The sequence below is a fragment of the Eurytemora carolleeae genome, unplaced genomic scaffold (assembly GCF_000591075.1).
Source record: "Eurytemora carolleeae unplaced genomic scaffold, Eaff_2.0 scaffold245, whole genome shotgun sequence".
NCBI classification, from domain to species: Eukaryota; Metazoa; Arthropoda; class Copepoda; order Calanoida; family Temoridae; genus Eurytemora; species Eurytemora carolleeae.
The window spans coordinates 103,923-127,163 of NW_019396390.1; the positions used below are offsets into that span (position 1 = coordinate 103,923).

General features: G+C 31.3%; 2 protein-coding genes across 4 annotated transcripts in view; one reads left to right on the forward strand and one right to left on the reverse strand.

Annotated features, from left to right (window-relative positions):
- Positions 1-23,241, reverse strand: part of LOC111702288 (receptor-type tyrosine-protein phosphatase N2) — a 53,147-nt gene that overhangs the window by 12,560 nt on the left and 17,346 nt on the right. For all 3 annotated transcript variants that reach the window (XM_023473930.1, XM_023473929.1, XM_023473931.1), the window contains 15 exons: positions 22,757-22,807; positions 20,716-20,837; positions 20,562-20,629; positions 19,668-19,809; positions 15,863-15,893; positions 15,085-15,159; positions 12,951-13,465; positions 12,737-12,785; positions 11,804-11,868; positions 11,310-11,389; positions 10,028-10,114; positions 3,199-3,278; positions 2,983-3,062; positions 1,461-1,527; positions 1,040-1,158 (listed from right to left, as the gene is read on the reverse strand). In XM_023473930.1, the coding sequence (XP_023329698.1) occupies positions 1,040-1,158; positions 1,461-1,527; positions 2,983-3,062; positions 3,199-3,278; positions 10,028-10,114; positions 11,310-11,389; positions 11,804-11,868; positions 12,737-12,785; positions 12,951-13,465; positions 15,085-15,159; positions 15,863-15,893; positions 19,668-19,809; positions 20,562-20,629; positions 20,716-20,837; positions 22,757-22,807 (1,631 nt within the window). The remainder of the gene's footprint in view (positions 1-1,039; positions 1,159-1,460; positions 1,528-2,982; positions 3,063-3,198; positions 3,279-10,027; positions 10,115-11,309; positions 11,390-11,803; positions 11,869-12,736; positions 12,786-12,950; positions 13,466-15,084; positions 15,160-15,862; positions 15,894-19,667; positions 19,810-20,561; positions 20,630-20,715; positions 20,838-22,756; positions 22,808-23,241) is intronic.
- On the forward strand, positions 17,441-18,486 carry LOC111702289 (uncharacterized). Its single transcript, XM_023473932.1, has 2 exons — positions 17,441-17,943; positions 18,254-18,486. The coding sequence occupies exons 1-2, from the start codon at positions 17,488-17,490 to the stop codon at positions 18,365-18,367; spliced, it is 570 nt and encodes a 189-aa protein (XP_023329700.1). The 5' UTR covers positions 17,441-17,487; the 3' UTR covers positions 18,368-18,486.

Consider the following 23,241-nt stretch of genomic DNA (forward strand, 5'->3'; position numbering starts at 1 on the left):
AGCTAGGAGAACTAGGAGAATTAGGACAACTAGGAGAACTAGGAGAACTAGAAGAACTAGGAAAATTAGGAGAACTAGAAGTACTAGGGGAACTAGGAGAACAAGGAGAACTAAATGAGCCAGGAGAATTAGGAGATCTAGAAGTACTAGGAGAACTAGGAGAACTAGGAGAACTAGGAACAAGGAGAATTTTCAAAATAATTCAAAATTCGAAACTGAAGTTCAAGATAAACCAGCTATAAAAGATACATGGTTGAACCGTCTGTATGTAGTTCAACAATCAAAAACTTCACACAATTCATTAAATCCCGTCCAGTATAGATTTGTATCAGATCCCGTCCAGTATAGATTTGTATCAGATCCCGTCCAGTCTAGATCTGTATCAGATCCCGTCCAGATTAGATCTGTATCAGATCCCGTCCAGTATAGATCTGTATATGGAAAATAAAACCGATAACAACTCCTCGTGCAAAGGAGTAAAAGTAAACACTTAGGATCTCCTACAAGTGTTTTTAAAAAGTCTCGCTCATGTATCAACAGACAGGGTTTCTTACTTTATCTTTATAATTAACATTTGTTCTGAGAGCTAATTCAGTTCAGAGAACATCATAATGGTCTGTCTCTAGTTCGTAAAAGCATTTTAAAGAAAAATAGTAAGTTTTCTTCAATATACGGTGTTAACTCTGAAATAGAAAGACGACTTTTAGACTCAAGTTATGACTTTATATTGTCCAATAAGCATAAGACACAGCAATTGTGCATTGTAAGCTGACCCATTTTACTTATATGAACTTATTCTAAATAGAAAAATTGAAAAGAGGAACTTATTATTTTCCACAAACTCTTATATTTTATATATTGTGTAGACCTTAACAAACGTTTACTATTCAAATCCCACGGAATTCAAAGTTGGTAAGATTAATGGTGTACCGTGTGCGACATTAGGACGAGAAGATATCAGGATGAGAAGAATAGAGTTTGTGAAGAGTAATCACTTCCTTGGCATATTTTTTCTTCTAGTCTTAATCTCATTCTTTACCTTGTACTCTTTAACAGGTTCTTCTCTGTCCTCTCTGTCGTCTTTGTTCTCACTCTTCTTATTCCGTCTTCGGCGCAGGATTAGTACGAGGCATCCAGACACGAGTACAGAGGCAACAGCTGAAAACATTGATAACTTTTTTTAATTTGGAATCATTTTATATCCTCAAAACTTCTACAGGTATTTTCTTATTTTTATTCAAAAGCAAGCTTTAATTCAAAACATCGTTTGAAGTTAATTCAGATAATGTCTTAAAGTCATAAACCCCAAAAAATAAAATCCTGAAGAAGAAGTGATCCCGAAATATTATCTTTCTAATATTTAATCAGCGTTTTAATCCTTCAAATGTGTAATCCCCAAAACATTTAATCCAAAGGTTTAATCCTAAAATCATTTAATCCTAGGGTTTAATCCAACAAACCTGCGGTAAGAATGAATAGTGCCAGGAAGAGCTGAGAATGTCCGGTGTAAACAGATACAACGTTATTCTAAACAAACAGAGTTTAGTTAAATAAGAATATAAATCTTCAACACCTTAATAGGTGACCTCTCCCGGAGGTTTGACCTCGGTTAAACCGGAGGACTGGAAACCCCAGAATGCTCCGAGAGAAGAAAAATATTGTGAAGAACCTTGTTTGGAGAAATACGACACCTTCAAGATATCTTAGAAACGTTCTACTCTGGACCCCCAGCTTAAGAGGCTTTAAACTAAATGATGATAAATTTAAAACATTAGTATTATCAATTCATATTATATATATATTTATCCAGCTTTATTTTGGAAAAACATGAAAGTTTTAAATCTTTCTAAACAATCCCTACTAGACTATAAAATGCAAGATTAGATTTAAATATAATTTGCACAAAGGAACTGAACAAATTCAAATTTTAATCCATATATCTTTGTAACCTAATGCCGTGGAGCTTTAAAATTTTAAAATTTGAATTCTGTTAGTTCAAATACTGAAAGTTTGAAACATCTAAGGTTTACGTCATAAGGATTAGAAATTTAGAAGATTTCTGAAAAATATTTTAAATAAACTGAATTTCTAAATAATATTAATAATAAATCTTGAAGCGCGGATTAAAATCCTTGAAAAGATGATTTGAAAAGTTTTCTTAATTCTAGTAAACCTACTCAACGAAAGCATTCAAAGACAAGTTTTGATTAGAAACTGAATAGATGGTAGTTATACTTCTAGTTACATCTACTTTAATCATTTATTCTGAACTTCAAATCTAATCATGATTGCTCTTTGCATCCAATACAGTGTGTTGTACTAAACATAATAAGTTCTTGTAGAGAACTGTAAGTCGTCTTCTAGAGACGTTTTGCGGCATTTATTCATTATTTGAGGCATTAATAATAAAATACGTCTAATCCTTTCATTTCCAAAATGTGGTGTGCCTTTTTGTACACAATAAACCCAAAAGTTTACAATTTCAGAAGCTTAGTCCGTTTTTAATCAGTCTTAAAATCTCATTTATTTTAATGTTTTATATTCATATATGGGACAGCTTTAAGTCAGAGTGACTTAACAGAGAAAAAAAAATATTTCTAAGTTAATTATAGTGTATAGGGTGATGCTGTGTTAATCCTTTACTAATTGTATAAGCCATGAACTATATATACCGAGAGCGTACTGCATATTTGTTTATTATAAGTTGATTCTGGCCTAACCGATAGTATATCAATATTAGTAAACAATTGTAATATTCTTTTAGAGGGTTTAACATTTTATAGGGAAATAAGAAAAAACCCGGTGGACGGGAAAGCTGTAGGGGGCGTGCCTTCACCACCCCGTCCCCCCTCTCTTTTCCCAAATCGTTTGAACTTATGCAGATGCTGCATACTCACTCAATATATATTCTGCAAATCTAAAAGATTTTATTCCCAATGAAATGAATACCGAAGACGACATATAAAACCAACGCTCACTCACCTCGTCTCCCGAAGAGAAGCTCTCGATAGTAATACCCGCAGCGCGGTCTGTTCTCTTGTTTACCAAGTCTAGCTGATGTCCTGATAAAACAAACTTTTTAATTTTACAGTTTTAGGAATCAAGATTGAGAAGAAATTCTAATTATTAAGTTTGGAACACGAAATAAAAGTCGTCTTCCAAATTTAATTTCTTTTGAAATATTTATTTAATATTTACCTAAGATATCTGCCATCTCGCTGGCATTGAGTTGGCGTGGGTTGGATTCGACAGGAATACTAAGCTGTGACGTAGATAATCTAAAAAGAAAAGTTAAAAGATAAAATCATAATTAAGTAACTAAAATATTATATTTTCATTAGTATTTAGAATATTAATATGTTTATTTAGAAAAGTTTACATACAGCTAATCTCACGTATATGAATACATAGCAATATGTTGAGAATACGACATTGTAAAAAAAACTCTTGCGATGTATTTATATCATAGAGAATAGAATATATATTAGAGGGGAATTTAAAGAATCTCTCGGCATGAATTTTTTCAGTCCCTTTCAGGCTGAAAGGGAGTTCAAAGTGTACAAATCATGTAAATGTTCACAAATTATGTGCAGTAGAGTACATTAATAAAGTATGTTCCCTAGATTATTCATTTCAATTTCGAATTTTTTAATTATAAATTTTAATTATAAACTTTATAATGAATAAGGTGAAAAAAACATCATTTGATTTATAGTTATAACGGAAAATCATCGTTTGTGAAGTGAAAGGCATAGAGTCTATGTGAAATGATCATTGGTCAATTATGAAACCAGCCTATATCATAATTTAGTTTTCTTTTAACAATAATTTTAGATTTTCTATAAAATGATATTCCAGGGCCCAAAAGGTAATATAGCATAAATATGTGAAGTACACCTGCAGTATGAAAGCAGTACAACAAAATGGCCGTTTTACACTTTTTTCTAGTAAATTCCTCTCTATATATTCTATTCTCTTTGATTCATATATCTGGGATTCACTACAATGTACATATATACAATACATATCGATCCATGTATGTAATGACAATTTAAAATAAATTTATTTCAATATTTATCTCATTTTTTCTTAGATAATTGACAACTTTTAAACATTTAAACATTCAATAAAAAATGTTTACATAAAATGTTCATAGTTTGTTTAAGTCTAATAATCTTTAAGTAAAAATCTAACGGTATTTAACCAATTGTAATGTACTACATTAATGCTTTTTAAAGTGGTCTTACTACTAAAGTAAAGCTAGCTGTTTATATCCCGATATAAATGTAGTCGTAAATGTAGTCGGTTTTTTTTCTAAATTACTACAATAATTCATGATAATTCATATTGTTACAGCTAAATTTCATGATTTTCAATCTGTGGGATAATTCTAATCTTTTATTTACGATTACAACATGTCAGTGTTGAGACTGCAATATAGTCTTTCTCGATTCGATGATATTACATGTTATAACATACAGGGTGTCCCACGAAACATGACAGTTGTTGAATAGTTTTGAATGTCTTCTTTTACATGCTGTATTAGATATTGAAGACTTTTAAAACTTTACTTTGTTTTTAAAAAATATTTATTCTTATTCTCTTTGGCAACAAACAACTTGACATATTATGTAAGAAGACATTTTAAACTATTCACCAACTGTCATGTTTCGTGGGACACCCTGTATGTAGACACATTAAAGAATAAAGGTTAAAATGCAGAAATGCAAAATAAAGATTTTTTATTTTCAACACTTGTATTATGTACTTGAGTGCATTTTTCACAATGTATCAAAATAAAATATATTTGTTATTTTTTTTTAAAAACCTTTTATGTAATATGAAAAGAGGGTCACAAAGGTTCATTTAAAATCTTTATTTAATAAATATATATCGTTGTGTTTTTAAACTTTGCACTCCATTGTTTCTGTAGAGAAACCCAAATTGAAAGTAATTGGATTTCAAAAAGAGAAACATGGATAGCTCAAACAATGGTGAGACAATGCTTTTAAGAGTACTGATGGTAATCGAACATTCTATAAGTGTGGGGGGTGATTGAAATTACTTTACCAGCTCAGCTTGACCATTTCACGAGAATTGGAAGAAAAATTATAAAATAAAATTTAAATAAATCTGTCGTTTTACGTGATCTATGATAGTTGATGCATAGTGCAGCATACGTAACAATATATTCATCTCAAGTTTATGAGACCTTCAGGATAAATAAATTTTTTTATTGTTTTTATTAAGGCCAGTCGTCTATTAATTGGAGGTAAAGGGTGTTATGAAAAAAACTTTATCCTTAGAAATAAAAGCTTTAAAGTTTTAAGTATATATATATATGGGAATTTAAAGCTTCGAAAATGAAGTTTATTAATAAAGTGTTTAATGACTTTTTTAAAGTCTGAATAGGGATGGACACTATATCTCAGAAAGTCCAAATTGAGTTTTCAACTAGATTTGCCTGTAAACTATAAAAAAAAAATTGAAAGAAAAATTGTGCTAAAACAAAATGCGCTTATCATAGAGCAGGATTTAGAGAATTTTGTACTTGAACAATGCACATTTAAACAATGAGAAAATGGTAAGGTTTACTAAATAAGTATTTCAGGTTTAAACTTAAATTCCAAAAACAAAATCCTATTTCAAAGTTTTCATCTTAAAAAGCCAAAACATAATCTTAACTTTAACATGTTAAGAAACATTGCTTATTAAACTTTTAACCTTTAGACATTATACACAATACAGTTCCATTAAAGATAGTAAATATATAAGATTTTTCGTTCTTTTCTATAAAGGATTAGATTGCTAGCCTCAAATTCAAAAAGAATTGAGTCTTTGCCACAAACTCTGATTTTCTAATCACTATAAGAATTATAAAGTTCTAAAAACCGCAAACTATTCTAATATACATGACACATGTGGAGAAAAATAAACAGTATCTGACTGAATACCTAGTGTTTACTAAACTATCAGTGAAACTAATATATTTATATTAATTTATTTTTCATAAATCAAGGTCATCGTACTGAATATTATTGTAAAGTGTACAATATCATGTATGATAGAAATTACATTTAAAAAAGATTTACTTACATCGTGAATACCATGATTTAGCACTATATGGACATGTGTCAATACTCTATACCAAAATAATCAGATTCAATGAAATCATTGATGGTTTTTTATCCACTTCATCCAAGGAATAAATACCGGCTTCGGTCAAAAACAAATATTTTTGTTGTAAATTTTCAAGTTTGGTGTAATAACTTGTTACTACAACTTTAAAAGAAGTTTTTTGTTCAAAACAAAAATAGGTTCAAGAAGGATGCATTTAATCACTTCAAGGCAATGAAAAAATGAAAATATTTTTGAATAAATTCCTGCTCGGTGTGCCAGATGGAAACGTCTGAATCCTCGGAGAAGTTAGGACTGGAGTTTAAACCCGGAGCCAGGACTGAACTACAGGTGTTCTTCTAGTCCGAGAATTTAAAGAAAAAAGCATATGCCGGTAATATTTATAAATTATCATCAACCCGGTCTAACTGTTTTTAATATTAGAGCATTAGAAATGATAAAGAGTATCCGAGTAATTAATAATTAGACCTAAATTGGAAATATGGAAAATCTGAACGAAAAAAAGATAGTTTTTCTAGCACGTGAAATGTTTTGACTCTTTAAAACATGAATATGAAAGTACTGATCGTAACGTTCACCGTTAACCAGACGTTTTGGTCAGGCAATTGTTACATTGACTTTTGAATTGTTAAAGTGCAAAGGGGGGGTTAGTAAATATTTCTTCAAAGGACTTCTTACTCGCCATAATCTTTAATCCCTATATCTTTGCAACCTAATGGTGCATACCTTTAATTCAAACTTTGATTATTTGATCTTACAGAATTCTTGCATTAAAATATCAAAAGCGGCGTCAAACCTTATAGAAATCCAACGTATAGAAACCGCTACGTATAGCAACAAGGCAAGGCGTATTTTCCGGGAGAACATTTTTTATATTTTTGAGAAATTAAATAATCAGTGTAAAGTAGATATAATTTTCATAAAATCCTTTTATTTAAACGGTAAAACGGAATTTTATGAAATCATATTTGCATTACTAGAGAACTTTTTTATACTTTTGAGAATTTTTTTTCTCTAAAAATACATAAAAAAGTACATAATAAAATCTGGGGGACGTTTAATTCTTAAAAATATAAAAATGTTCTCCCGGAAAATACGCCATGTTGCTATACGTAGCTGTTTCTATACGTTGGATTTCTATAAGGTTTGACTTCATCAAAAGCACACTCCTGTATGCCGAGTCCATTAGCGCCTGATCCAATCAGGATTCAGTCATGTGTTTGTTGTCTATTCTGAACCAATAGAAATAGTATGGAGGTAACATCTATCTTTCTATCTATCTCATTATCCTACTAAAGATATGAATCCTTCAATCGGCGTTATCAGTAAATGGAAATATTTACTGATACTATAATGAGCAAGAGATTGAAAAAAAGATTTTGGGACGAGTTATCAGTTTCTTTGTCTAATTCTATCTTTAATTCTTATATCTTTGCAACTGGATGGCGCAGACCTTTAATATTTCAAACTTAGATTATTTGAACTCACCAAATTCATAGTTTTAAATGTCTAAGGGTTATGAAAATATCAGGAATAGAAAATCAGAGTTTGTGGTATAAAGAGTCCATTCAATTGATAACTCTTGAAAAATATTTTGGAAAAGAATCAATACATATTTAATTTTCTCTTTTCTGAAATTTACAAGTTGCCAAATCCCTGTCACCTCCAGTTTTTAATAAAAATCAAGTGTATTGAACCCTTGTATTTTTTTCTGTTTAAGGATGACCTAAATTTCTATAATAAAGTAGTTTCTCCCAAACATGTGTAATTGTAAGCTAAGAGACCTATTTGTCCAATATCTCTGGAGTATTCTATACAGTATACACCTGTATTAAATATTAGAAATCTTATTCAAAAATGATAATTTAAAATCTGATTGGGAAACTCGAGAGAACCACGGGAAGTGTCTTAGCTGAGTTTTAAGATTCTAAGTTAAGTGGGTTGCCTATAAATTTTTTTTTTATTTCCAGACAAAGCTAGGTTCCTAAGCTAGTATGACCCTAAGGTTCAAAATCATTAATGCTTTCACTCAAAATAATCATGATGTGAAAAATGCTCCAAGAAATTTTAGACTTTGAGTTAATATAAAAAATTCTTATTAAAGCTCTGAAAAGATTTTAAAGTATCGCCCGCCCCCCCCCCTTNATCAAGAAAGAAGTTGTTCTGGCTGTTAGCGAAGAATGGTCCAGGTTTCTTAACGTCCAATCGTTCTCGCCGGTCAAAGATCGTCTCAAACGCCGCCGGTTCGTCCAGTCCGTAGTAAACTGTGTCGTCATTGTCACCGTCCTGGCTGGCAGCGGAGTCGTTATAGTCAAAGTCCATTGTCGAAACGTTTTCGTCATTTTTCTCCTCGAGATCTTTCAGGATAACCCAGTCGTTGTTGCTTGGCCGTTTTCTTCGCACATTTGTAGGCGCGTAAAACATGCTTTGCAGATTTTCTAGATTTTCCAGCGCCTCGGTCAAGTCGTCTTCATCTGCCACAATATCAGGTACACGGTCAGGAGTCTGGTCTTCCAGATATACAGGAATGACCTCGGGCATAATGTCGGTGAGGATCTCGTCCTCGTTGAAGATGGTGTCCTCGGGACTAAGTATGTCCTCGGGAATGTTCTCCGGGAGGTATGGTTGGAGCTGGAACCTCGAGTCTTCAGAGAAATCTAAAAATAATTTCGAAATGATTTTTATTATGAAAATCACGAGAGGGGAAGAGAAAAGAGGGTCCAAGGGGAGGGGGAGGGTCTAGCAGAATACAAGATATTACCTTTTCTTCTTCTTTTTTAGAATTTTCAGAAAACAATTATCGTTTCATTTCCGAGAAATTGGTAACTCTATTTTTACCATTAATGAAATTATTTATAGTTCATCCGGGAATCCATTTCTCTTTTTTTCCAATGATGAAAAAAAAACTCGGCTTTTCATTTCTTTTAAATGAAAAATATTTTGAGTTGTTTTAGTATTATATTACAAATTATATCAAACACATTTTGTACTTTTTGATATCACAGAAACAAGAGAAATACTTTCAAAAACCAACAAAAGAAGAACTTAAAAGGAATGGAAGAAGATAGCCTTAGGATGGTTATTCTTTAAAAAAAAAGGATGGAAGTAAATTTAGTTGAACATTGTATAATTTATGTCAATTAAAACTGTTGGAAGTATGGCATTGTAAACATTTTTTAATATATTTTCTGGATATTGTATCAATATTATAGATTATTGGCTGTTCTGAACCTTTTATACTGTATGGATGGACTAAATTATTGAAATAGAATGAAAATATTTTATAATAATAATCATGATGTTTAAAAAATACTGTATGGAATAAATTATTGAAAACTAATGAAAATATTTTATAATAATAATCATGATGTTTAAAGAAAACAGGTCAGTTAATTTATAACTAATAATAATTACTAAACGATTTCTTTTGATTAATTAATAAATTTACTAATTGATTTTTTGATCAATCAACACATTTAATATTTGATTTTTAATTATAAGATTATTTTTTAGCAACTTTTTAAATAATTAACTTTCGTAATAATAGATTTAATATTTTACAAAATATAGAATTTTTTGTAATGTGATTGATTTGTTAAGCAGCTAAAAATGTATTGATTATTATTTTTACTTTTTAATGATTGAATATTTTATTGAACATTTAATTGACGATTTCATTAAATATAAGATTAAATGTTTTATTGATTGTTTGATTGAATATTTGATTGAATATTTAATTGAATATTTGATTGAATATTTGATTGAATATTTGATTGAATATTTGATTAAATATTTAATTAAATATTTGGTTGAATATTTGGTTGAATATTTGGTTGAATATATTTGCTTGATTAAGAAAGAATGATTGATTGGTTTATCAATTAATCACCTTGGTTCTCCGAAAGCATTCCTAGGTACATGAAGCTGTGTTGCAATAGCATCAACCACCTCTACCGCCTGACCTAGCGTCTTAAACCTAAATTATATAACATTTATAATAAGAGTTAATGGCGAAGAAATGATTTTGCATATTTTGGCAAAATGTGAAAACAAACCAAATTCGTGAAAATTTGGTAAAACAAATATTTGATTTGAAATTTATATTTATAAACCATATTTAGAGAAAATAAACAAGACAGAGAATAAGAGTAGGGGGAGGTGAGAAGAAAAGAAGGAGAGAAGGAGGGAAGGGAGGAAGGAAAAGGAGAGAAGGAGAGAAGGAGAGAAGGAGAGAAGGAAAGAAGAAGAGAAGGAGAGAAGGAGAGAAGGAGAAGAAAAGGAGGGAAGGAGAGAAGGAGAGAAGGAGAGAAGGAGAGAAGGAGAGAAGGAAAGAAGGAAAGAAGAAGAGAAGGAGAGAAGGAGAAGAGAAAAAAAGGAGAGAAGGAAAGAAGGAAATAAGGTGAGAAGGAAAGAAGGAGAGATGGAGAGAAGAAGAAAAGGAGAGGAGAGAAGGAGAGGAGGAGAAGAGAAGAAAAGGAGGAGAGACGGAAAGAAGGAGAGAAGAACTAAAGAAGAGAAGGAGAGAAGGAGAAGAGTACAGAAGGAGAAAAGGAGAAAAATATTGATAAAAGATTGAAAATGAGTTTTGAAATTAAAGTTGAAAGGGGTAGACAAGATTGCAAGAATGGTATAAGAAACAAAAGGAAAAGATGAGAAAACTGCTTAGAATAGAAGGAAAGTATAACCGTAAACCGAATGTAGAAAAGATAAAAAAGAGAGGAATAAAAACCAAGTTATAAATAATCAGAGTTAAGTAGAGAGGAAAATTCTGGTAAAAAATATTATTCATGAAATTCTTTAATCATAAATATTATAATTTAAACCTGCTTTACAGCTTTGTTAAGGAATAAGAAGGGATAAGGAGTTTACTTGAAAGGAAAGGAATTGTAGGAAAGGAGGAAGATAGCCTTAGGATGGTTATTCTTTAAAAAAAAAGGATGGAAGGACGGGAGGGGGATAGAAAGATGAAAAGAGAGGTTATATCTTGTAAAGAAAGGATGACAGGAAGAAATAGGGGGATACAATGAAGGGTTGTCTCGAAATGAAGGAGATTGGGTACATTATCTTGTTTAGGAGTGGATGAGAGAAAAGGAGGAAGGGAGGGGGGGGGGGGGGGTGCAGGTAATCTTGAAAAGAAGGAGATGGCAAAAAGGGGGAGGAGGTGTTCTCACCTATCCTTGATGTTAACAACAAGATACGAATCTTGAGGTGTTGGATTCTCTATCTGAAGAACTCCAGTTCTACCGTTGATCTAAATATTATAAAATAGAAATTCAGACCGATTCCGCCATAGATCAATAACAACAAAGATAGAACACTATATGTCGTCTTTTTAAGATTTAGAGGTTTTTCGTTCATAATAACCCTGAGGCAGAAGTCCAAAGGAGTTTCTGTGTTGTTATTAATCTATGAATTCCCCATTTTTTACGTTCTGAGGGAAATTAAGTTTTTACAGTGATAACGAGAAAACAATATAATAGTAAGACGATATTATGGCAATACTAAAGTATATTTGATGTTTATTCAAAGCAAATACTTTTACTAGACTCTTATTAAATCGCAAATTTAGTGAAATGGGTCTGTTTACACTGCACAATCGCCGTGTCTCTTGTTTACTGAAAATGTTTTTTGTGATTTTTGGTTAATCCCAGATTCCTGATTTTACCTTTACAGCTTTCTTTTCCTTACTCCTGGTTGGAAGAGAATTTTCATACTCAGTCTGTCCAACATCTAGATAGATAGATAGATAAATGTTAGACAGATAGAATGATAAATAGATTAGTAAATAGATAGATTGGCAAATAGATGGATAGATGGATAGATAGATTGTTAAATAGATGGAAAGATAGATTGATAGAAAAATGTTAGACAGATAGAATGATAAATAGATTAGTAAAAAGATAGATTGGTAAATAGATGGATAGATAGATTGATAGATAAATGTTAAACAGATAGAATGATAAATAGATTAGTAAATAGATAGATTGGTAAATAGATGGATAGATGAATAGATAGATTGATAGATAAATGTTAGAAAGATAGAATGATAAATATATTAGTAAATAGATAGATTGGTAAATAGATGGATAGATAGATTGATAGATAAATGTTAAACAGATAGAATGATAAATAGATTAGTAAATAGATAGATTGGTAAATAGATGGATAGATGAATAGATAGATTGATAGATAAATGTTAGAAAGATAGAATGATAAATATATTAGTAAATAGATAGATTGGTAAATAGATGGATAGATAGATTGATAGATAAATGTTAAACAGATAGAATGATAAATAGATTAGTAAATAGATAGATTGGTAAATAGATGGATAGATGGATAGATAGATTGATAGATAAATGTTAGAAAGATAGAATGATAAATAGATTAGTAAATAGATAGATTGGTAAATAGATGGATAGATGGATAGATAGATTGATAGATAAATGAAAAGATTTACAAAGTAATGATTTTCTGGATTAAAGTGATTAAGAACTATTTATCTAGGAGAGAACTTGCTTTCCTTGGTTTTCATTAAACCTGAAGGATCAAGAGAAGTGGTTGAGAAGATGGAAGGGGGGTTGCAAAATAAACCTACCATTCTCCTGGTACTCCTCTGAACCTGTGTTCTCCTCAAGCCTCAGCAACTAAACATATCCGGAGTAAATTCTCAATTCGTCCCAACAAGAATAAGAATTATATTTTGCGTGATATGGTAAAAAAATTACTTCATTATAAAAATCATGGTTACAATAATCTAATCAAAATTGCAGAAAATATACACCCAGTTTTAAGAAATGTTAGTAAATTACTTTATCAAGAAAGAAGTTGTTCTGGCTGTTAGCGAAGAATGGTCCAGGTTTCTTAACGTCCAATCGTTCTCGCCGGTCAAAGATCGTCTCAAACGCCGCCGGTTCGTCCAGTCCGTAGTAAACTGTGTCGTCATTGTCACCGTCCTGGCTGGCAGCGGAGTCGTTATAGTCAAAGTCCATTGTCGAAACGTTTTCGTCATTTTTCTCCTCGAGATCTTTCAGGATAACCCAGTCGTTGTTGCTTGGCCGTTTTCTTCGCACATTTGTAGGCGCGTAAAACATGCTTTGCAGATTTTCTAGATTTTCCAGCGCCTCGGTCAAGTCGTCTTCATCTGCCACAATATCAGGTACACGGTCAGGAGTCTGGTCTTCCAGATATACAGGAATGACCTCGGGCATAATGTCGGTGAGGATCTCGTCCTCGTTGAAGATGGTGTCCTCGGGACTAAGTATGTCCTCGGGAATGTTCTCCGGGAGGTATGGTTGGAGCTGGAACCTCGAGTCTTCAGAGAAATCTAAAAATAATTTCGAAATGATTTTTATTATGAAAATCACGAGAGGGGAAGAGAAAAGAGGGTCCAAGGGGAGGGGGAGGGTCTAGCAGAATACAAGATATTACCTTTTCTTCTTCTTTTTTAGAATTTTCAGAAAACAATTATCGTTTCATTTCCGAGAAATTGGTAACTCTATTTTTACCATTAATGAAATTATTTATAGTTCATCCGGGAATCCATTTCTCTTTTTTTCCAATGATGAAAAAAAAACTCGGTTTTTCATTTATTTTAAATGAAAAATATTTTGAGTTGTTTTAGTATTATATTACAAATTATATCAAACACATTTTGTACTTTTTGATATCACAGAAACAAGAGAAATACTTTCAAAAACCAACAAATGAAAGTATGAATGAATAATAAATATGAAAGGATGAATGTTGAATATGAAAGGATGAATGAATATAAAATATGAAAGGATGAATAATATTAAATATGAAAGGATGAATAATATGAAATATGAAAGGATGAATAATATTTAATATGAAATGATGAATTTATATTAAATATGAAAGGATGAATGAATATAAAATATGAAAGGATGAATGCATATAAAATATGAAAGGATGAATGAATATTAAATATGAAAGGATGAATGAATATTGAATATGAAAGGATGAATATTAAATAAGAAAGGATGAATGAATATTAAATATGAAAGGATGAATGAATATTGTATATGAAAGGATGAATGAATATAAAATATGAAAGAATGAATGAATATTTTATATGAAAGGATGAATGAATATTGAATATGAAAGGATGAATATTAAATAAGAAAGGATGAATGAATATTAATATGAAAGGATGAATGAATATTGTATATGAAAGGATGAATGAATATAAAATATGAAAGAATGAATGAATATTTTATATGAAAGGATGAATGAATATTGTATATGAAAGGATGAATTTATATTAAATATGAAAGGATGAATGAATATAAAATATGAAAGGATGAATGAATATTAAATATGAAAGGCTGAATGAATATTGAATATGTAAGGAAGAATGAATATCAAATATGAAAAACATGAATGAATTGAATACTGAATATGAAAAGATGAATGAATATTGAATATGAATGAATAAATAAATACTGAATATTAAATATAAATGAATAAATGAATACTGAATATGAAAGATTGAATATGAAAGGATGAATGAATATTGAATATGAAAGGATGAATGAATATTGAATATGAAAGGATGAATGAATGTTGAATGTGAAAGGATGAATGAATATTGAATTTGAAAGGAAGAATGAATATTGAATATGAAAGGAAGAATGAATATCAAATATGAAAGGATGAATGAATATTAAATATGAATGAATAAATAAATACTGAATATGAAAGAATGAATGAATATTAAATATGAATGAATATTAAATATGAATGAATAAATGAATACTGAATATGAAAGATTGAATATGAAAGGATGAATGAATATTGAATCTGAAAGGAAGATTGAATATTGAATATGAAAGGAAGAATGAATATCTAATATTATGAATGAATACTGAATATGAAAGGATGAATAAATAAATAGTGAATAAGGTGAATGGGTGAATAAATTACCATCAGATGTTGGGATGATTAAAATCTTGTTAAAATCTTGTTCAGTCTCCCCGGTATAACCAGAGAGAGCATCATCTTAAAAATTCAATTCATTAATTAAAGGGAATGTATTCAATTCATTAATTAAAGGGACTGTATTTAATTCATTAATTTAAGGGACTATAATTAATTCATTAATCAAAGGGACTGTAATTAATTCATTAATTAAAGGGACTGTATTCAATTCATTAATTAAAGGGACTGTATTCAATTCATTAATTAAAGGGACTGTATTCAATTCATTAATTAAATGGGACTGTATTTAATTCATTAATAAAGGGGACTATAATAATTCATTAATTAAAGGGACTGTAATTAATTCATTAATTAAAGGGACTGTATTTAATTCATTAATTGAAGGGATTGTATTTAATTCATTAATTAAAGGGACTGTATTTAGTTCATTATTTAAAGGGACTGTATTCAATTCATTAATTAAAGGGACTGTATTCAATTCATAAATTAAAGGGACGGTATTCAATTTATTAATTAAATAGACTATATTTAATTCATAGAATTAAAGGGACTGTACTTAATTCATTAATTAAAGGGACTGTTTTTAATTCATTAATTAAAGGGACTGTACTCAATTCATTAGTTAAAGGGAATGTATTCAATTCATTAATTAAAGGGACTGTATTCAATTGAAACCGGTTTTTGGGTGATTTGAGACGTGGCTTAAATTCACATAATTCGGACACTGGATTCAAAAAGAATACATTTAATTTAAATTCAATACCTGAAAAGTCTCGGCTCTGCTCTAAACCAGGCTAAAATAGAAAAAAATATCAAAAATCTTTTAAAAGTTGAAAAAACGGGGAGGAGGGGGGGCTGATCAACAACCCCTCCCTTTTTACACAAAATTTACAAAACTGTGGAATAGGAAGACGTCTGTTTGGCTCCAGTTGTTGCGCACTGTGCAGCGTTCAATTAATAAGTTGATTTTCCTGCTAAATCAAATTGAGCATAAAGATAAGATTACTTAAATGTCGTCTTCTTTCTCAACAATTTTAAGTGACTTACTATAGTCTAGATAAAGTACAAAAATATTTTTTTAATTTAGGAAATGAAAAAGTGACGACTGGGGTTGTAAGTGATGGGGCTCAGATTCGTTTTAAAAACCTCGGATTTTTTTTAATATGTCACACATGCAGAGGCGTATACCGGGGGGGCTTTTGGGGCTCAGCCCACCCTGGATCAGAAAAATCTCTGGTTTACAGGAGGTTTTCAGGTCCAAAACGGGTTCTGAGGCCCCCCGTAGAGTTTTAAAATCCGCAGGTCTTGAAGTGTAGATAGGTTTTAAAATACTTCTTACCAGAAAAATAGGAGGAATATTTTGTGACTTTGTAAATGGAGATTTATAATACAAATTTTATTTCTATGCAGTTTAGGATTCTACAAGTGATATTTAATATATTAAAAAGACACAAAATTGTTCTTCATTTTTAAACGTATAAAAGATAGAAACGGAAAATTTAGGATTTTCTCGTTGTTGCATGGAATGAAATTAAATTTAAAAAGATACGTCACGAGTTAGAGCTCTGTCATTTAAATCTTGCATTATCATCGGTATAAAGTATAAAGTGGGAACCAAAAACAAACCAGTTTTATTCTGTTCAATAGTTTTAGATCAATTTTGCAAAACAACATCGGACTTTTAAGGCAACGGTTTTTGACTTGATTTTGATCTAATCTAAAAACTTTTAAATAAAATTTAACAGTTTTATTATTTAAATGCTAAAAGATCATTAGAACCAGATTTGTGGAAAATTACATAATCTTGCCACATTTTTAAGAGTTTTTTGTTTAATTCTTAATAGTTGTATACTGTACACACTGTACACTGTACACGTTGTACACACTGTACAGTGTACCGTGTAGTGGGCTCAACTGAAATATGAAAATATATAAATATTCTTTTATAAAATGACTCTCTAATTAAAAGGATTAAAGTTAATTTTTTTAAAATCTTCTAATTAAAAGGATTAAAGTTAATTTTTTTAAAATCTTGAGGTTTGAAAAATAACCTAAAGAACCGGGGAGAAATTCCTAACATACTCTTTAATTCACAACCTTATTTATTACAGAGGCTTGGTTAGCACTTAGTGTTTTCTGAGAATTGCATTTTTTCTCCCCCCTCTCTCCCACTCCTCCCCTCCCCTTCTGCCCCCCTCCTCGTCAATTCCTATTCTTGTTCAATAAATCTTCTCTGGTTTAAGGTTTAAACTCAGCTGTTGTAAGTCCAGGTTTCCCGTTGTCAAGTCTGCGCTTCACTCTTGTTGCAGGTCCCAGCCTGGGTATATAAACAAGAGTTCTTCTCTTCCTCGCCACTCTTCAACCGACAACCATAGCTAGAAGACCACTATGTTTATCCTTCTAGTGTGCTTAGTAGCGGTCGCCTACAGCCATGCTCAGGCTCCTGAAGGAGCAGCTCCACCAGCTCCTCTTCCTCCTCCAACATGGTTCCTTGAGACAACCCTAGTCGGAACCTTCGGAGAGAGATCAGCTCAGTGTGAGGAACTGTTCCCGGAGTACAAGGAGACTGCCTCCAACGGTCCCATCTTTATCCCTGAGGACTCTGATGCTGATATCTGCATCAACTTCCCTCCCCGTACCCTAGAGGACGGTAGGGAGCTCAAGGGAGGATGGAGACACGACAAGGGAGCCAAGGGAGCCTGTGCCAACGGTTGCTGTGAGTTCCAGCCTCCTACCAAGGCTGCTCCTGCCAAGGTTGACCATCCCAGCTGGTTCGAGACTTCCTCTGACTGCTCTGATGACAAGAATGTTGTTAAAGGAGCTCCTATTCTTTTCAAGGGAAAGGTAAAAAACATATTTTTTTCCTCAAGTTCAAATTCTATTCTGCCATTTTCTACTCTATTCTATACCCTTCTATTCTGCCATATTCTACTCTATTCTATACCCTTCTATTCTGCCATATTCTTCTCTATTCTATACCCTTTTATTCTGCCATATTCTTCTCTATTCTATAACCTTCTATTTATTCAATGTAGTCAATTTATATTATTTTCTTTCTATTCTATTCTATTCTATTCTATTCTATTCTATTCTATTTTATTCTATTCTATTCTGTTCCGTTGTATTCTATTGTATTCTATTTTATTCTATCTAGAACGGAGATGAGAAGACTGTCTGTGTTGCTGGAGAGGACGGATACGTCCTTACTCAGGGTAGTATTGGAAACTGCGGAGGAGATTGCTGTATTTTCTACGGGAAGGAAGAGTAAGAATTGAAACCATCTATGAAGATAGACCTACTGTGATTTTACCGGTGCTTGAAAATTATAAAATGTTTATATTGTCAATCATTGGGAGCTACGTATTTAATATATAATTCTAAGATGAATATTCTTTAATATGTTGTATAGGAACTCAGATTTTCCACTTAATTAGTTAGTTAATAGTCGTAGCTTACAGTAATTGAGTTTTTCTCATTGGTATAGTGGAAGGAAAGGAGTAATTTACAATAATTGAGTTTACTCTGGTTAAATAGTTGAATGATAGGAGAAGTTTACAGTAATTGAGTTTACTCTGGTTATAGTGGAAGGAAAGGAGTAGTTTACAGTAATTGAGTTTCCTCTTGTTATACAGTTGAAGGATAGGAGTAGTTTACAGTAATTGAGTTTACTTTGGGTACACAGTTGAAGGATAGGAGAAGTTTACAGTAATTGAGTTTACTCTTGTTATACAGTTGAATGATAGGAGTAGTTTACAGTAATTGAGTTTACTTTGGGTACACAGTTGAAGGATAGGAGTAGTTTACAGTAATTGAGTTTACTCTTGTTATACAGTTGAAGGATAGGAGTAGTTTACAGTAATTGAGTTTTTATTCTGGGTACAGTGGGTATCATACGATTGGGTTTAGTGTTTACTCAAAGAGATATATGTACTGAGAATTATAGAACGTTTTTACTCCGGTTGGGCTCTGACTTTGTTAAAGATTATTGTAATAAAATAAAACAGTTTGGTTTACTCCAAGTTTAGTTTTAGTAAAGAATTAAGGAGGCGCTATCAGAACGCAAAGATATATTGGTAATCTTGCAAAATAAATGAACACCTCTCTATTATCAATATTATAAAAAGGTTATGTAATTTTTTAATAGTTCTTATCTCTATATACAGTGATCAGCGTTTATTTTTTATTTTTCAAATTACACGCTTAAAGGAAACTAAGAAAAACTGGTAATTGACAGCTTCTCTTAGATTCCATGTTTATGTGTATCCATACTCTTAGAAACCTTGTTGGAAAACAAAATTGAAATCGAAAGTATTCTTCATTGTATTGATAAATACGACGACATCTGTATATAAGTATCGCTCTATCTTATTTGAAATTTTTATTGAACCCAACATTATTGGTTTTCAATGAATCAACTAATCATTTTAAGATAAGTTTATAAGTATTGATGAAATTTTAAAAGCTTTGATTTCATTTTTTGACACTGTTCTCTGCTAAAGGATATGTGTTTATATAATTAATAAATTGAATCTACGAAGACGACATACAGATCTCCCAGATCTACTCACCCCGAAGTCGAGTTTAAGGTTTTCAAAGTCGTCAGTATCTGGTGAAAGCTGAAAGTTCTCCTCCGCCTCCTCTCCGCCGTTCTCCTCCGCCTCCAATGTCTCCGCCAGCAAATGAGAACATTCGTCCGGGGAATAAAGTTCTCTAAACATTTTTGCAGGTTTTCTTTTGTGAATAACACTTTTTCTTAAGAAATTTAAACTATTACAGTTCGTCGTCGTATTTTCAATACAATAAAGACGACTTACGATTTTAACTTTCTAATTCTACCAAAATTTTAAACAGCATTGGTACACATTAACATGGAAATAAGGAGAAGCTGTCAATTATCGTAAATAGAAAAGTCGTCTTGATTGTATTGATTGAATTGCCGACGACTGCATTTTGATATCATTTTAGGATTTTAAGTATTTATAAAATTAAGAAACACATTCAATATGTTTTTGTTCAACGAAATAGTATTAATGACAAACGTTTGTCAATAATTTAATAGATAATTTTTCCACGTGTAAATAAAATTCAAAAATAAAACAAAAACATCAAATTCCATAAGACGCTTTCGTTTTTGGAACAAAAAAGTCTTTATTCTCTCCATGGTTACATGGTTAGAGGATACTCTATTTAAATATTTTTTGCCAACTTAGTAAGACGACGTATAACGTTTCCTCAGACAACGTACTTATGAATACTTCTTTAAAGTTTGCCAGGTATAAGAACAAGACTAAAGGGTGTATGAATGATTTATCTAGAGAGAGGGGGGGGGGTTGAAAATTGCGAGAAAAAAAAAATTTTCCTTGAAGTGATAGGGATAAAAAAAAATATTTTTTGTTTTTTAGGAGTATATGGGGATATTACCCCCCCCCCCCCTCCATGGTAAAACTAAAGCTTTATCTCACCTGTTGTTAACGTGTTCCAGGAGAGTTTGGAAGATGCATTGAGAATAGTTATCCTCCCAAGTAAACCCCTGCACGATGGTTAATTTAAAATTTATTAAAATGCAAAGGATATTAAAAATAATGTGTTTTAATTTTAAAGACAGGAAACCTTTACCTGGGAGAAAACTCTTCTCATCTCAGCCTCCAAAAGGTCCATGGGGGGCCCGGAGAGAGGACCCATCCTGAATACATCTGGGTCCGTTCGGGAGTCGGAGACACATCGTCCAATCACCAGGTCTAGATAGAGATCGGGTTGGGAGAGAGCCGGAGAAGGCACAGAAATAGATAGAGGGGTATGGATGGGATGATTAGAGAAGACAGGAATAGATAGGAGGAGATAGGGTTGGGATGATTGGAGAAGACAGGGATATATAGGAGGGGATAGGGTTAGAATAGAGCGGAGAAGACAGGGATAGATAGGTGGGGATAGGGTTGGAATAGAGCGGAGAAGACAGGGATAGATAGGAGGGGATAGGGTTGGGATGATTGAAGAAGACAGGGATAGATAGGAGGGATCTAAGAGAATGATAGAACAGAATATGTCTAGATAGGAAAGAATATTTCTCCCTAAACCCTTATCTAAAAGCAAAGCTCTGTTTTCAATAATAATCCTGTTTTGCCGAGATATATTATTGAAAATACACAAAATAATCTTTTGAAAGGAGAGCTGGAGAAAATAGAAAAATAACTTTCCAAGTAAAAATAAACACCCCCCCCCCCCTTCTTGTTTTGATATCTGTACACGTAGACTGTACATGCATATATAATGAATATCAAATACATCTATTAGCATCATTGTATTTATTCTCTTGAGAGGAATAATATATTTCAATATAAAGTATTCAGATATATTTATTCTACTTGAACAATTCTTGAAATGTATTTATCTATATTTCAATTCCAAGAAGATCCTTGGTAAAATATTTGGTTGGATGGATATAGAATCTTAAAATATTATTTTTATTCATATTTTATATTTATCATAGAATTCTGTACTGAGAATTTAATAGTTTTATATAAGAGTGTTGTTATAACACATATATATATAAATATAAGTAAAAAAGATGGATAAATGGGATGAAAATAGAAAGGGTGAGAATAGAAAGGAATTAAGTCTTTGACTTAAATGTTCAAATCTCTATATCTTTGCAACCTGATGGTGTAAACCTTTGATATTTAGAACTCTTATTTCTTTATCTAACAAATTTTAAAGTTTGAAATATATAAGGTAGAGCCCATCGAATATTGTGTTTAAAAAAAGGGGTCAAAAATCCAGGAATTAACCATTTATTGTGAAAATAATTGATGAATGGTGAGAAACCATATATTTAGATTCAATTTCTGATGAATACTTACGGTTAGATGGAAAAAAGAGAAATCATGAGACCTAGAGAGTTTCTTCAGCTGAGATAAAGAAAAGTAAATAAGCTTAAGAACAAATATATTTAATAAATTGATATCATTCACTGGTCAAAATATTACACATATTTTAGCTAAAGTCAGATGCTATAAATGCCTATAGAAAATTGCCTTCTTACTGTTCATGCAAAGAAGTTGAATCTTTGCCACAAACGTAACATATGATTTTACAATATCGTTGCAACCCAATACCGTAGACCTTGGATATTTCAAATTATGAATTTTGTCAGATCAAATAATCTAAGTTTGAAAAATTAAGAGTTTACACCATCAGGTTGCAAATATATTTACATTTTACATTCCTTCTCTAACCTTTAAAACAAAATTGCTATTTTACATGTATTCTCTATCCTATAAGAATCAAAATTGCTAACTTTACATGTATTCTCTATGCACTAGCAACAAAATTGCTAACTTTATGTAGATTCTCTTTACGCTAGCAACAAAATTTCTTCTTTGTACCCTCACAACAAAATGGCTATTTTATGTGTATTTTCTATCCTATAAAAACACAATTGCTAACTTTACATTTATTATCTATACACTAGCAACAAAATTGATATTTTACGTATGTTTTCTATCATATAGAAACAAAATTGCTAACTTTACACGGATTTTCTATCCTTTGATATTTCAAACTTAGATTATTTAATCAAAAAGAATTCATTGAAATATTCAAAGATATATGAGATTAAAAAATCAGAATTTGTGGGAGAGTCTAAGTTTGTTTAACTCACCATTGAAGCACTCCTCCCCCTCCTCACACACTTGCCCCGAGAACAGGCAGCCTAAAATAATATTCAGTTATTGTCTATTTTGGTTTTATTTTCATGTTTTTACAATATATTCGTCATATTTTAAAACAATAGAATGTTGTCAATATATTTCCAGAGTCCATACTTTTTTTAATGGCTAATTCAAAATGAATAAATTTTGAAAACTATTTCTAAACTTCATAAATATCCTAAAGAATATATATATAGATATATACACAAATATCCCTAAATACTTAATAGATAGTTATAGTTCTAGACTAATTACCACGGCAATAACCGTTAATGCCTTAATTTACAAGGGAAATACTACAATAAATTAATCTTCCCTTGAAGGGACCACTATAGTTTCAGTAGAAGTACATATTTACAATTACTGATAGCGCCGATTGAAGGATTCATAACTCTAATTGGAGAATGAGATAGATCTATCCTTTGATATTTCAAAC

Excerpts from the sequence above, each read along its gene's own strand:
- LOC111702289 (XM_023473932.1), top strand. The coding sequence starts at position 17,488 with ATGTTTATCCTTCTAGTGTGCTTAGTAGCGGTCGCCTACAGCCATGCT. Across the intron at positions 17,944-18,253 it reads CTATTCTTTTCAAGGGAAAG|AACGGAGATGAGAAGACTGT; the intron begins GTAAAAAACATA and ends TATTCTATCTAG.